At 52.6% G+C, this 15,779-nt stretch overlaps 1 protein-coding gene across 2 annotated transcripts in view; it reads right to left on the bottom strand.

Moving 5' to 3' along the window:
- Positions 1 to 8,015, bottom strand: part of LOC113883894 (coronin-7) — a 53,063-nt gene extending 45,048 nt beyond the window's left edge. The window contains exons 1-5 of one of the 2 annotated variants that reach the window (XM_027528037.1): positions 7,842 to 8,015; positions 5,412 to 5,508; positions 4,538 to 4,612; positions 896 to 966; positions 330 to 513 (exon numbers count right to left, since the gene is read on the bottom strand). In XM_027528037.1, the coding sequence (XP_027383838.1) occupies positions 330 to 513; positions 896 to 966; positions 4,538 to 4,612; positions 5,412 to 5,508; positions 7,842 to 7,901 (487 nt within the window). In that variant the 5' untranslated portion in view covers positions 7,902 to 8,015. The remainder of the gene's footprint in view (positions 1 to 329; positions 514 to 895; positions 967 to 4,537; positions 4,613 to 5,411; positions 5,509 to 7,841) is intronic. The other variant, XM_027528039.1, reaches the window with a different exon arrangement.
- Between the last annotated feature and the right edge of the window lie 7,764 nt (positions 8,016 to 15,779).

The following is a 15,779-nucleotide window of genomic DNA, read 5'->3' as shown; positions in this document are numbered from 1 at the left end:
CAATTCAAGAAATAACAGTATAAGGAAGTTATTTAGACATATGAAAGAAAGAGCAGAAAAAACAGCCAAATGAGGTGAAAACAGACGTCTATGGAAAGTGGGGAGGGTCAGGGTGCTTGTTAACAAGTCTTGTAAATTATATATACGTACACAGGTGAACAAATACACAGATACATACACACACATATACACGTAGCTACATATACATATATATCACACACGTGTGAAACCCAACACATGTCTTGAAACTCACGTTACCAAAATTGCAAACATACAGAAAATGCTGCCAGACGGGGCTGCCCGGGGAGGGGCCGTTGCGGTGGCCCTACCTGTGAGGGGCTGCTGCTTGGTGGCGTCCCAGACCTTCACGGCCCTGCCCGCCGCGCTCAGCAGGACGCCGTCGGCGGTGGGGTGGAACTGCAGCACCTCCACCTGGGCGTCCTCGGGGCCCAGCAGCAGCCCGGGCCCCGAGGGCAGTGCCTGGCCAGACAACGGCAGTCGCCACAGTTTCACCTGCAGAAAAGAGTGAGTCTCTAAGCCCAGGGCTGGCGTGGGGCAGGAGGGGGTCTCGCTGCCTCCATCCAGCCTTGTCCTGGGTGCCCCCACCCCAGGGTAAGGGAGGGGGAGGGCTCAGGGGCCGAGGGGAAGATGTGGGAGTGGGGGAGCCAGGTGCTCTGCTCTGTTCCCTTCAGGCCTCCCACCACCTGGGCCCTCCTGTCTGCAGGAGCCGAGCAGCAGGGCATGGGTCACGGCCCTGGCTCAGAGCAAGTTCCCGGAGGCACACGAAAGCTGATGTTGGGCGGGGGCGGGACTTAGCAGGAGGGGTTGGACTGGGAACCAGCAGGGCCCTGGGCCTCATAAGGCCTCAAACAGGTCTTCCAGCCGCTCTACTCACCGTCCTGTCGGCTGAGGCCGTGGCCAGGAGGAAGTCATCGAAGGGGGAGAAGTCCAAGTCCGTGACCAGGTCTGTGGGAGAGAAACAGCTGACATGGCCAGACGAGGACGAATGTCCTGTTCCAATCCACTGTGCCCTCTCCCAAGGCCGAACCACAGCCCAGGGCCTCCGGGCTGACCCCTCTGCCCACACGATGGCAGGCTGGAAATCCTCAAGGGGAGTGCACTCTAGAGATGGTGGGCGAACGCCACAGTACCCACCTGCCAGACACAGGCCCAGAGCCCTGTTGCCCCCAGTGGCCAAGGGCCCAGCAGCAGGAGACTGGTAGGATGGGTAGGAAGCTCCCCACGTCACCAGGCACCTGCATTCGCCCGAAATCCAGAGCCCAGTTCAGGTGAACGGACACAAGTGTCAGCCCCCAAGGGAATCACAAACAGGACAGACCACAGGCCACTCAGCGCTCATGGACCCTCCCCACCTCCACAGGGACATGCACTTCTCTGCGGATGCAGCCAGAAGAGGGCTGAGCATGGAGGGGGGCTTCCTGGAGGGGCACAGTGGGCCCGGGAGAACACTGAGGGTGGCACAGGTCAGGGCACCGGGCAGGAGGGGGCTGGGGTGCTAGGAGCTCACTCGCCCCAAGCCCAGGTGCCAGCTTCTCTCTGAAGGGAACAAGACCGGGAACAGGAGGCCGAATGGCAGGGCACCTTAGGGACTGGCCCGGGTGGAGAGCAGCCAGCCGGGAGGCAGCGGTCAGCTCTGAGCAGGACCCTCCCAAGGCCTGTGTGTCCAGTTGCTCCTTCAGTTCTGGAAGCTTCCCAAGAGTCTCCCAATAAACCCCTCTGTGGCTTATGAAAGCTGGAGTTGGTCTCAGATCCTTGCAACTGAAAAAACCTGAACTGCTGAGCTCTAGGGGGATGAGGAGGGGGGATGGAGCACACGGAATGAGCCAGAGCCCAGAAGGGAAGTGAGACTGGGGGCTTCAGCGGGGTAGAGCTGGTTGAGATGTGAGCAGGACAGCCAGGCCCGAGTCACCAAGGCAAGGAGCACAGCGACCACCCTCCTGTCAGCCTCCCTGGCAGGGCCAAGCAGATACACTGTCGTCCCAGGCCAGCGGACCCTGGAGACAAGGAAGAGAAGGGGTGGACAGGGACAGGCACTTCTGGGACAACCCCAATCTGGACTCCTGATCACAGAATCCCTGCCACCCAACCCTGTGGGCTCCTGACAGGACGGGGCAGGGCCCAGGCTGGGTGTAGACTCTGGCCTCCCCAAGGGAATGAGCAGCAGTCAATCTGGGCACCCAGCTGTGCTAGGCTGTAGGACCGTGGCCTGACCATGGTCCTACATCTCACCAAATCCTCACCATCTCACCAAATCCTCACAACGACCCTCAGGATGGCAGTGTGACCTCATCCCCAAGTGGAGGATGAAAACACGAGGACAGAGAGGTTAAGTAACTTGCCCAGAGCTGCACAGCTAAGAAGGGGCCAGGCTGAGGGTCAGGCAGTCAGCCCAGCTTCAGAACCTACAACCTCAACACAACAGCTTGCGGCCTTTCCCACATCAGAGCAGGCTGCTGGCCACTGCTTCCCAGCCCAGTCCTGCAGAAACGGTCTCCAGATACTGCCCAGCCTTCTGCTCCCCGGACCAAAGCGCCACCTGAGAGCTGAGAGGCAGAAGGTGTCCCAGAAGGCAGGGCACCCCAAAGTCAGAGAAACAGCCAAAACCCCTGTCACTGCAGTCCCCCCCTACCCTCAACCAGCACCCAAAGGGGAGAGGAGTGCCTGTGCCCCGAGGGTAGATTCTGAGGAGCTGGAGTGAAGCGCCCCCAGGAGCAGTTTCCAGGCAAGGCTGCTCCCTTGGGCAGAGGTGCTGAAAAGCTGGAGCCACAGAGATGCTATGATCCACCAACAAAGCCCAGTCCGGCTTCCAGTAACAGGGCCCTCACCACCCTACATGCAGCTCCAACTTGGGGCTGCTTCCCTGTGAAGAAGAGTCACAAAGCCAACAGCAGTGTACCTAAAATATCTGGGTTCTGGCTCTGGCTCTGCCAGCAGCAATGCCAAAATCGCTAAGTTCCTAATAATCCCTTTGAGCCTTGGTTTTCTTAGCTGAAAAATCGGTTATTTAAAAACCTACTTCTTGGGAATTCACTGGTGGTCCAGTGGTTAGGACCTGGTGTTTTCATTGCCATGGTTCCAGGTTCAATCCCTGGTCGGGGAACTAAGATTCTGCAAACTGTATGGCGCAGTCAGATAAAAAATAAAAATAGAAACCTACTTCAGAAAAGTATGAGAAAGCAGAACTCGTCTATGGGCCACATTAGATGGATCGCAAAGACATAACGCCGAATGAAACAGACCAGATTTGAAAGGCTACATATAACGTGAATCCATTTATGTGAAACATCCAGAGAAGGCCAGTCCACAGAGCAGAAATCAACCAACGTTTTCTGTGAAGGCCGGGACAGAAAACATTTCAGACTTCGAGGGACATACGGTACCCATCTCCTTAGCTCTGCAGTTGTTGGGAAAAGCAGCCACAGACCGTAAGTCAATGAAGAGGCGTGGCCGTGTTCCAATAAAACTATTTACAAAGACAGGCAGCGGGCCAGTTCTGGCCACACAGTAGCTCACAGCCCCTCCTGCAGAGGCAGAAAGGTCCATGAATGCCTGAGGCTTCAGCGCCCGAGGCAAACACATTAACTGCCAAGGGACATGAGGGGGGTCTTTCCAGGATAATGGAAATGCTCTAAAACTCAATGGTGGGATACCCGACCTTGTTACTTTAACAAAAGTCATCAAATGCGTCATATAAAACAAGCAATGTTTATAAGTGTGTAAACAATACCTTGACAAAGTTTTAAGTTTTAAACAAGGATGGGGTAAGAAAATGAAGACAGCACTGAGTGCCCACGGAAAGCTCCATCATTCTTCACTACCATCATCTTATTAACCGCCACCCTCTGCATCAGGACCGAGACACTGAGCTGCACACCCAGACTGGGGATGAAGGATCAGCGCCCTTCTCTCACCCCAGGCCACCCAACAGGCGGCCAGGAACACAGGCCAGAGGGTCTGGGCCCGTGGCCACTGCAGCTGGACGGGGAAAGAAGAGGCGCTGCTGCAGCCTGAGAAGACCAAACTGTTCCCTCGATGCGGGCAGACTGCCAGGCGGACTGCTGGGCGCCCCCAGAGCAGCTGCAGGGGTGGACAAAAGCTCTCTTTGTGAGGGCCCATCTCTGGCTCTGCAGCCCAACCCGCCCCCTCCTTGGAGGGCCCTCAGCAGCCTGCCTGACTGGGAGGATGCCTGCTGTGAGAGGTGATCTGCTGGGCTCTAGACGAGCACACAGGGCTAAGAACCACACGGGCTTGAGTCTTCCACGGTGACAGGGAGCCATCATCAGCCTGGACCACAGGCCAGTGCATACCCCTCCTCCTTCCAGCCTGACCACCTGGAGCACCAGCTTCCCTCCTCTCTGCCCAGGCTGGAGTTCTCAACCAGCAACAGCTCTCCCACAGAGAGGATGACAGGAGGGGCCCAGCCAACCACGGGGGTGCAGGAACAGGTGAGCAGGAATCCCTGGCCCTAGGGCAGGAGGGGTGAGTTGCAGGCTTCCTGGGTCCAGTCTCTACTCACCTGAATGGCAGCCCAGGTGGGTCACCTGTCTCTTGTCCTCTCCCTGGCTTTCCAGAGGCACGATGCCCAGTACACCTATCAAACAAACACAGGAGCTCTGACTTCAGGCCTAATGGGGGATCTACTGCCCAGGGCTCCCAGAGGACACGAGACCCAAAAGCTTGGCCTCGGACCTTCCCGGAGCCTCCACCAACAGTAAGACCACGTCCTTCTGGATGGAGTGGTTGGCCCGGGTTCGGTTCCTGCCCCACACAAGACTCTTCTGTGACATCGACTATGCAAAGACACAGTTGTCTCTTTACGGCGCTGTTTGGCCTTAGTAGTCGGCTCGGGGCCACCAGCTGCCACCTTCCCAATTCTACTTGAGAAAGAAGCCGTCACCCAAGAGCAGCAGAGCTGAGGGACAGGATACAGTGAGATACAGCTTTGCCTGAACCCCCTGAAATTTAGTTATATAAACCAAATTGTATCTGTTTTATCCGTTTCTTGCTTAAGTCAATTTGAGGTCTGAGTCATCACTAGCAACCTTCAGAGTCCCAACTAACACAGAGAGCTTTTACCTCCCTATTGATCTCAGCTGCCCCGACATGAGGAGTGGGCTGCATATTGGGACTGCTGGAAACAAAAGCAACAGCCCCCACCCCCACCCCAGACCACAGCCAACACGTTTATATAACGTGTGCTGTCAAACACCCAACTGAAGTCCATCTGCTTACTGCACATTGACCGCTTTGCAGGCGTCTAAGGCCCTTCATGGTGCTGACTTCTGAACCCCGAGAGGTCCCTCCAAGCCTCTGGCCTACAATGAGGCTGTCCTTCTGCCCTTGGTAGGGTGACAACGTCTGAGTCTCCACATCCACGTTCACCTCCCTACCTGGATGGTCAGAGTTGAATGCAATTAAGCTGCAGCTGGCTTTGATATGGTTCCCACATGAGGGGGCAGTGCCTGCTCGAATGTCACCGATCCAGGCCTGAAAATAGAGAACAACAGAAAAAAAGGGTTGGCTAGGGCTCTGCCTAAAGCAGGGAGTAGGGCATACTGGAGGGAGACTCTACCTTAAAGCTGCACCATTAGAGATGCAGCTTTTGGATCAAACCCTGTCCCCACGCACAGTCCCTTAGAAAATACAAAAAATGTCCTTGAAACAACAACCTGTCATAAGGGGGTCAATTTTGAGTATTAAGTAAGTTCTCTAATAAGGGGCAGGAAAATGTCAGAAGGAAGCTCAGGCTGAACGAAGTTAAGGGGCTAACTGGGCAGTGTGTGTGTTGGCTGGGGGTGGGGACTGACTCTGTTAAAAGGGAGAGAGAAGAGAAAGGAGAAGTGAGCATCTAAGATAGACGGACTCAACTTCCTCAATGGCATTACTGAAGGTCTCCACCAAGTACGAGTCTCCTCCAAGCCCCGGAGGGAGAAAATACACAAGCTCAGAAAGGGGACAGTCAAGGCCTTTCCACGAAGTCCTATAGTCAGGTGAACGATGCACCCCCACGAATAGACAATAATGTTAACACCCCCAGGAGAAGAACAGAGCAACTCTTTTTCTAAGACTGAGCTCAGCAAGGTCCCAATGTTTCTTCTATCAGCACCTCACAGGATCCCTGACGATCATCGAGCACCCACATGTCCCAGCCCACCCACTGACAGTGTCCCGGAAACCACCTCCACCACCCTAGTTTCTATTTCAATGTTCACCTGCTGGGGTAGGATGTTATCATCCACTATTATTCTTCCCTCTGGACTCGTGTTTACTGTACAAATACAGTGACAGGAAATACAATAGTTCTGACAAAGAGAACAGACCACCTGTCTTCCCATCTCCCTAACATGTAAACCGTGTTAAGCTCTCTCTGCTATCTCTAGTTCCACACCTGCCTGCTTGCCTTTCTGGATTGAAGTCCACCAGGAACAAGTCCACCTGAGTCCCTCAAGTCCACTCTAGACTCTCCAAGCATACTGACTACACCGAGCGACGGTCTTAAGTGCAAATGTGAGAACCTCTCCGCCACCACCCCTTCAACCCTTCGATGGCTCCCACTGCACTCAAAAGAAAACCCAGCTTCTTCCTGGGGCTCTCGGGCTCTGCAGGCCCACTCTGCACTAATCTGACATCATGCTTCCCTCTCACTGCCCTCCAACCACCCTGCCCCACTTTCCTTCCTCCACCTGGCTCCTTCTCACCCCACTCTTCCCGAGTGCCCAGCTGCTTCTCACCCTTCCTGCCTTAGCTTAAATGTCACCTCCTCCCAGCTGACGTCCTGGACTACCCTACTGAGGTTAATTCCACCTCTAGGTCCATCTCCATCTTAATCCCAGCGCCACCGTGTGTGTTCTCCAGTGCACTTATTAAAACTTGCACTGCCCTTGCCTGCCTGCATGCTTGCTGTCTGTTTCTCTCCTGAGCCTGTAAGCACCAGAGAGGGAGGAAATTGCTGTTGTGTTCACCACTGTGGTTCCAGCAGCTGCACACGGCACGTGGGACGTGCCCCGGAAACACTGTCCTTAAGATCAGAACCAGGCTTCTGCTTCAGGTTGTCCTGAGGTGAGATGGCCTCTGATGGGGTCACCAGAGGTCAGTTTCTCCTCTTCATTATTGGAAGACACTCCCAGGCCTTCCAAATAATGTTTCACTGCAGACCGGGGCTGGCATCGACTCTGAAGCACATCCCTCATCAGGCCTTCTGCCTTTCCGGGGGGCCCTGGGGACGCCCCCGCCACCTGATTCAGCTCTTTCTCTGGCCTCCACCTGCTTTGGCTTCCCACGCCCCACCCAGGCTTTGGCAGCATCACCCTGAGTAGGGGAAGAGCTCAAGCCAGCCGCGAGAGGAAATGCCGGCGGAAACCCAAGGGAGGCGCGCGTCTCTGGTCGAGGAGTTCCCCCTCTCCAGTGACACACCCGGACTCTCCAAGGCCAGGACAGAGAGGAGCATCTCTCTCGCACCCCAGCCCCGGGCAGGGGCGATCGAGGAGGCGGGGAGGAGGCGCTGTGGCTCCCAGGCGAGGCCGACCGGAAGCCGGGAAGGCAGGCAGCCTCGTAGGCCTCAGGCCTCGGCCCCACCAGGCGGGCGGCGCCGCCTCGGGGGTCCCGTTGCGAGGCAGGACCTCGGTGATCAACGAGAGCCCAGTGTCCCAGGAGCTCCAGGCTCTGACCGCCGCGCGGCCACAGGGCGGCCTGGACGCCTGACCCGGGCCTTAAGGGGGCGCCCCTGGGGCAGGCGGGCTCGGGGTGGGGGGGTCCCCGCGCTGGGCCAGGGGCGGGGGAAGGGTTGCCGCCGGGCAAGGGGCTACGGAAGCCGGGCTTACCTCGCGGCGGGGCTGCCGAGCCTCCGTGTGCCGGAACTTGGACACCTTGAAGCGGTTCATGGCGGCGGGGACAGCGGCGGGTGCAGCTTCGGGGACACGGGCGTCGGCTCTCAGGTGCACGGCTCGCAGCCGGGACTCCCGCCGCCTCCGGCCCCACCCGCCGCCTGCCGCCCGTGGCCACTCCCCCAAGCCAATCGCAGCCCTCTCCGGCCTGTCGGGCCACACCCCCATCCCCCTCTCCCTCCGAGCGCACGGCGCAGGCCCCACCTCCCGGCCAATCGCCGCTCGACCGCCCCTCGAGGCCACGCCCCAATGCCGGAGGGTTGGAGTCGCGGACCGAGAGGTCACGTGCGGCGAGCTGTCCGCCCCCGGCCGGGTTGGGCGTGCAGGACCCTGGACCACGGCTGCGATTTCGTGGGCAGGGTTTGTCCCCGGGAGGCTTTCCAGGGTTCGGGGCACGCCCTTCTCCGGGAGGAGGGAAAGCAGAAATGAACTAGCTCCATTTCGGAGACAGGGAACGCTCTCAGGCGCCGCTGGCACCGAGTCACAGGGATAATGAATGGCAGCAGAGGAGAGCCCGTATCTGATGCAAATCCCTGCCGGTGGGACCTAAAGGCTCCGCTTCTCACCCACCCTGCTTAGGTCAGGTGGGCTCCGTAGGAGGGGGTAATGGAGCCTTCAGCGTCCCTTATAAGGGCAAGTCTTGGCAGCAGGCCTTGGGCGCTGTGGGCCAAGACTCCTGGTAGGCAATCAATCAATTACAGATAAGCTGAAACGGCAGTAGATAAGAGCTATGGAGAATCCCTTGAATGGCCAATTTGCCCAACCAGCGCTTCTTGTTTAGTTACCGAACAAACCTGGGGTCATTCATTCCACAAGCCTTTCTCTTCGCTTTGAAAATTGACTCTGTAATTCCAGAATAGGCTTTCTGCTTGATACCAGACAGAACACCTGCTCAGGCGTGTCTGGAAAGGGGACTTTGATCTGAGGAAGACGAATGATCAGTCGCAGTGGCCAGCTGCTGTGAAAACTCGCTTTCCGCAGCCGGCTGCAGACAACAGCTTCAGCTGAGGCAGAATGCCTAGAGGGTCATTCTGAAAGCTCGGCCTGGCGACGAGCATGCATGGATCCCTAAAATGCAAGTTCTTTTTTTCAGTTCTCACAGGTAAACTGTGACCACTCAGAGGCCATTACTGAGTTACGAGGGAACTTTGATCTCCATAGACTGTCAGGTTAAGTTGACTGAGCTGGGATTTTGAATTTTGAGCAGGCTGGCAGCCACTGAAGTGTAGCTTTCCCACGACATACTCTTCAGACAGTGGAATTCCAGCAGCTTTGCAAAAGGAACCATTAGTGCAATCTTCAGTTGGTTGGTTGTGGTGTTCAATTATTGCAGACATCGCTTGTGCTTTTTATAAAAAATTGTGGCAAAAAAAAAATATAACATTTTTACCTATACAGTTCAGGAGTGTTAAACTTTTTCATGCAACACTGGAACTATAGCCATTAGACAACAGCTCCCCATTTCCCCTTCTCCCCAGCCCCTAGTAACCATCATTCTGCTTCCTGTTTCTATGAATTTGACTACTTTAGATACCAAATCTAAGTGAATACTACACCATTTATCCTTCTGTGACTGGCTTATTTCCTTTGGTGTAAGGTCCCCATATCTGCAGACCAAATTTAGCCCATGGAATGTCCATTTGATGCTTTCAAACTGTGATGCTAGGGAAGACTCTTGAGAGCCCACTGGACAGCAAGGAGATCTAACCAGTCAATCCTAAAGGAAATCAATCCTGAATATTCATTGGAAGGACTGATGCTGAAGCTGACACTCCAATACTCTGGCCACCTGATGCAAAGAGCCAACTCACTGGAAAAGACCCTGATGCTGGGAGAGATTGAGGACAGGAGGAGAAGAGGGCAAAAGAGGATGAGATGGTTGGATGGCATCACCGACTCAATGGATATGAGTTTGAGCAACTTCAGGAAATAGTAAAGGACAGGGAACCTTGGTGTGCTGCAGTCCATGGGGTGGCAAAGAGTCAGACACAGCAGAGTGACTAATCATGTCCATTTGTTACCTCTAGGGGTTAAAGTTCTGACCCTGGCTGTGCTGGGTCATGTAACTCTTGCTACAAACTAGGGGCTGGTGGAAAAAAACTAGAAGAATGTCAACTTTTCGATTGCCATAGTGACCAACTTGAGTGCCATAGCAGGGGAGAGGGAAGGGCCAGAGGGACATCATCAAGGCCCAGAGAGTGACCATCCCACATGTAGCCAGGTCCATTCTGGCTGGAGAGAGTGATTCTAGTAGAGAGTTCAGACCTGGAAGACTGCTGCAGACTTGAGCAGAATACATTTCTTCATGGATTGCAAAACTCAACTCACAGCCTGCAGGATTCTTTCTAGCCCCCTAGGGCTAGAATTACTAGCTTTGTCTCTGCAATCCTAGAATCCCAACCTCTCTGTTTGCTTATAAGGACACTGGAAGACACCTCTCCACCCTCAAAGGCAGTCTATCAAAATATGGATCAAATTTCAACAAAGGGAGGATGTCTGGTTAGCTAGGTGCATGGCAAGATGATGTCGATTTCACAGGTCCTATTTCCAAGAGTAATAATGAACAAGAATTTGGGAGTCCAGTTGTAGTGAAGTCCTCATTCTGGAAAAATCAGAAGTGCTTCATGTAACCACAGGAAGAGACTTCAGCAGAAAGAAAAGGGACAAGCAAAAATAAACCACACACACACACAAAAGCATTAAAGAGCCTTAGGATGCATCTTTATTTTATACTATGATGCTAAAGAAAAGAAGTATCTGACATGGTGTTCCCTTAATCTTCAGCAAGGTCAATGGTTTCCGTAAAGTAGAATTTTTGCGAGAGAGGGAGAGATGAGGCCAGCTGCAGTGCCAACAGCAAATTATTTAGATCTAGTTATCTGCCCCTGAAATGACTGTTTATTAAAATATACATTGAAAACATTTTTTTATGCATAAGCCATGTTCATTTCAGGAGCTGGCATAGAAAGGCATGTGTAGTTATGTCAACACAGGAAAAGAACTATTAAGCAAGAAAATACATTTCAAAAATGGAGAAAAACATGACAGTGCAGCTTGTGTTGTTATTTTCTTGTTTATGGAGGTGTACCCACGTAGTCTTGGGGTTCAGGAGTCTTACTACATCTAGTGATTTGTTCTGATTTTTTGCAAGTTATGTATATTTATTTTTGGCCACACCATGCAGCATGGGGGAATCTTAGTTCCATGACCAGGGATCGAAACCATGCCCCCTGCAATGGAAGCCCACAGTCTTAACCACTGGACCACCAGGGAAGTCCCCGAATATTTTAATAGAAACACACACTTTAACTTTTGTGGTGATAATTCACAACTAAAGGACATTTCCATAGAAAAGTCTGTCATGTTCTAAGGTGATGTTTTGCACTTTGGAGTCTGCTAATCACTGGGGGATCCAGAGTTCTCAGCATCTGTGATCCCCCCCACCTCACCTTTTTATTCCATTTAAGAGTTCCTTTCAGGGACTTCCCTGGTGGTCCAATGGTTAAAAATCCACCTTGCAGGGCTTCCCTGGTGGCTCAGACCATAAAGAATGTGGCCACAATGTGGGAGACCCAGGTTCAATCTCTTGGTTGAGAAGATCCCCTGGAGAAGGGAATGGCAACCCACTCCAGTATTCTTGCCTGGAGAGTTCCATTGAGAGAGGAGCACGGCGGGCTACACGGCATAGGGAACCACCCCCCTATAATTAAAAGAAAATGATAAATAAAAATCCACCTTGCAATGCAGGGGGACATGGGATCAATCCTGGTTGGGGAACGAAGATCCCACATACCACGGGACAACTAAGCCCACAGGTCACAACTAGAGAGTCCATGAGCCACAACGAAAGAAGCTCCGTGACATGAAGAAGATCCCTGGTGCTGCAGCTAAGACCCCACAGAGCCAAATTAAATAAGTATTAAAAAAAAAAAAGTTCCTTTCATTTTTCAGGTTTGTAAAACACTGCTGAAGTTTAAGCCTAGTTTGGGCAGAAGGGTATTCAGCTGGGAGCTGGAGTCACTTGTGGTTTAAAGGGCTTTTAAGGAAATCATTACCACGAAAGTCCCATTGGAAGTACCTGGGTGAGCCAGGCAAGGACACAGTTCATCTCCTGCTGCAGGGAACAGCACCCATTGCAGAGGTCAGGCCTGGGAACATCTGGGCCCGACACTCCACACTTCCTTGGAATTGTCCCAGACTCTCTTGGGCTCCCCTGGTAGCTTAGATGGTTAAAGAATCTGCCTGCAATGCAGGAGACCTGGGTTCAATTTCTGGGTCTGGAAGATACCCTGGAGAAGGGATTGGTACCCCATTCCAGTATGCTTGCCTGGAGAATCCTCACGGACAGAGGAACCTGGCGGGCTACAGTCCACGGGATCATAAAGTCAGACATGACAGAGCAACTAACACACACACACTCTTGGGGAGGAAAGAAAACACTACTAGAGAAACGGTGAGCTGGCTTGTATTGCCCTTGAAGGCTTAGGCCCTTCTGCCCTCCCTGGAAGGGCTCCTCACTCACAGTGGAGAAGGACCAGCCACTCCATCACAGAGCCAAGGACTTGGGAGGTCCCTTGTACCTCAGGTGGCCAGTGTCCACTGGAAATCATAGGGCAGACCCTCTGGTCTCCCTTGGCCTTCAGTCCGGCATGTCCTGGTGGACCATGCTTCAATTCCCTGCTAGCGCTCACAGACCTCCTCAACTTGGGGGAGCCGGAGAGGGCCCAGTGGGATAGTAAAATGAGAAGTGAAGATGGGGAGAGGCTTGCGCAACTTGTCTGCCTCTTGCAAAACGTTTGTTTCTCCTTAAAGCTCAAGTTTTTGGCTTTAGACTGGAAAGGGGGGCAGCGGGAGTTGGGGGGAGGTGGTGGAGGAAGCAGACCCAGGACATATTCTGCCCGACAGTGTGGGTAGCTGTGTCCTGTGTGCTCATCCCAGTTTTTTAATCACAAGCCTGGGGAGGATCTGTTTGCGTTTCATCACAGCTGAAAGACTTGTATGGCACTGAAATAGTCTGTAGGTGAGGGTGGTAGTAAATATTAGCCCTGCTTCCTTTCGCTGTGAAAAGCAAATGAAATTCTGCATGAGGAAGTGCTCTGTAAGCCATCCAGAGCTGTATGACTGGGAACTATTGATCATAATCTATGAAGGCACATGGTTTAAAGGAAAGAGCTCTGGTTTGACTGTTAGAAGATCTTGGTTCACTGACCCACAAGCTGTGTGTCGTTGGAGAAGTCTTTCCACTTTTCAGGGCTTAGCTTGGTGGTGTTTTGCAGGACGCTGGGGAGAGGGTCCATTCGTAAAAATGGGGCTAGCCTCTGCCCTACTTAACCTAGAGGGCTGTGATTGTATCAGGAGGGAAAACATGAGGAAGTTCTTTGTGAACCGGAAAGAGATTGCCTGAAGTTGGTCCCGTAGATATCTCAAGGTGGTTACGTCCAAATAAAGATAATTCATTATCAGACTTTGCTGGTGGCACAGGGGATGGGAACCTGCCTGCCAATGCAGGAGACAGGGGTTTGATCCCTGGTCCGGGAAGATTCCACCTGCTGCGGAGCCACTAAGCCAGTGCATCACAACTACTGAAGCCTGTATGCTCCAGGGCCCAAGAGCCACAACTAATGAGCCCTTGTGCCGCAACTACTGAAGCCCGCACACCCTACAGCCAGCAAGCCAAAACCACTGAGCTCACGTGCCTAACGCCTGTGCTCTGCACCAACAAAACCCAAGCACTGCAGTGAAGACCCAGCGTAGCCAAAAGAAAAAAAAAAACAAAAACCACTTCATTATCTTTTTCCCCCAAACCGCTCCTTTCCCAGGATTTTTAGTTTGGCATGACCACTGCTTAAAGAACATAAAAAGAGCATATTCATTGTCTCCAAACAACCATGACTCAGGCTGATTCAGGAAGCACAAACCAAGGACCACTTCTGTGGAGACTTCCCAAGCTTTGTACCATACTCACATTTAGTAATTGTATCATCTCCTATTTTTCTATGGTGATCAGCAGTGAGAGAAACCAGGAGCAGGCCTAGGCTATTCTCTCCAGGGAGTCTTTTTTTTTTTTTTCCAGCTGTGCCTCTAGTTGAGGCATGCAGGTATAGTTGCCCCTAGTTGAGGCATGCGGGTATAGCTGCCCCGTGGCGTCTGGGATCTTAGTTCCCGACCAGGGATTGAACCCATGTCCCCTGCATTGGAAGGTGGAGTCTTAACCACTGGACCACAGGGAAGTCCCCTCACCAGGGAATTTTGCCAGAGGCTTTCTGTGTTGTGTTGAGGGCCTTTCTTCCCTCCTTTAGTATCCACCCTCACCCACTCCACTACCCTGGGGCTCTCTGCTTCATAAGAGGAGATATAGGCTCTCTGACAAATAGCCTTCCAACTACCCACTAAAACAAGAATACGTACCCACTTTCTGTATGGAGGATCTTCGCTGTTAATCACTACGGGGAAATAGATGGAGGAGGGGGACTAAAATACCAAAAAATGAGGGTTACAAGGCTGACAAAGTTTCCATACTAGTGAGCCCTCATTCCTAACTTACTCTGAGGTGGTAAATGAAAATCTCTTTGGCTCTTGTTCTCAACTTTTATTCCTCAAAGCTGTACTTCTCTCAACCAGCACCCTCCCGCCTCCCCTTAGGTTTTGGAATCCCTGTGGGCAAGTAACTATCAGCGTTTTCTCTGGTGTCCCAGTGCTTAGCACAGAGCCTCAGCACATACTGAGCACCTACTACATGCCAAATACAGTATGAAGGCTTCACACGGATTATCTCACTCTCTCCTCAGATGATCCCTTGAGGTATCACTACGCCCTGGTACTACTATGCCCATTTTAAGAAAAAGGAAACGGGCACAGAGAGGTAAAGTAAATTGTCAAGGATACACAACTGTTAACTGGCAGAGCTGGGATTCGGTCCCAGGCAGTCTGACTCCAGAGCCCACACTCTTAAAGCACTATGCTGTGCTGTGCTTAGTCGCTCAGTCGTGTCTGACTCTTTGCAACCCCAAGGACTGTAGCCTGCCAGGCTTCTCTGCCCATGGGAATTCTCCAGACGAGAATACTAGAATGGGTTGCCGCACCATTCTCCAGGGGATCGTCCCAACCAAGGGATTGAACCCAGGTCTCCCCAATTGCAGACGCATTCTTTATCACCTGGGCCACCAGGGAAGCCCAAAAGCACTATGCTGGAGACATTTAAATATTTGTTGAATATATCAAACAAACTTATACCCACTTCCCATCCCATGTCAATCTTTTCCTGTTTCTCTATGATATCCCTTGCTCACCTCAGTTCTCTGAATTCCCTAGCCCAAACTCTCAAGTATTCCTTGCAGTTTACAGCAGCCTCCTAACCGTTCTTCACTGGACCAGTGGTTTTTAACCTTCTTTCAATCTTAGAGCCTGTGGAGAATTTGACTGATGAAAGCTATGGATATTTCCCCAGATTAATAACCACATACACAAAAATCATGTGTAATGGGAGAGGGGCAAGGAGCACACATCACCTTAGATCCATCCAGGAGTCCTCAGGTTCCTTTCTATTGTTAGGGGTGGTGGTGGTGGGAGTGTGAAAGCGGAAACCCCTCTGCAGGACTAACCAGGCCAGGTTCTTCTTTCTAGACTCATCTCCAGTCATATATCCCAAGTTTACCTAGCGCGTACAGGGCAAGTACTTTCGCATCTGCTTTTGAAGTTCTTGCTACTTAGAACACTCTTCCCCTCCACTCCAACCTGGCGCAGTTTTCACCAAAGTCCAACTCAAATGTTGCCTCTTAGATGCCTTCCCTGACACCAATCTGTCGGAGAAACCCCCTCGCCTGTGTGCCTGTAACACTGTTTATACCTTCGATAGCACCGACCACGTTATCTCAG

Source organism: Bos indicus x Bos taurus, chromosome 25, assembly GCF_003369695.1.
Source record: "Bos indicus x Bos taurus breed Angus x Brahman F1 hybrid chromosome 25, Bos_hybrid_MaternalHap_v2.0, whole genome shotgun sequence".
In the NCBI taxonomy this organism is placed as follows: Eukaryota; Metazoa; Chordata; class Mammalia; order Artiodactyla; family Bovidae; genus Bos; species Bos indicus x Bos taurus.
Note: the sequence above shows the minus strand (reverse complement) of the source record. Positions and strands in the feature narration are given on the sequence as shown.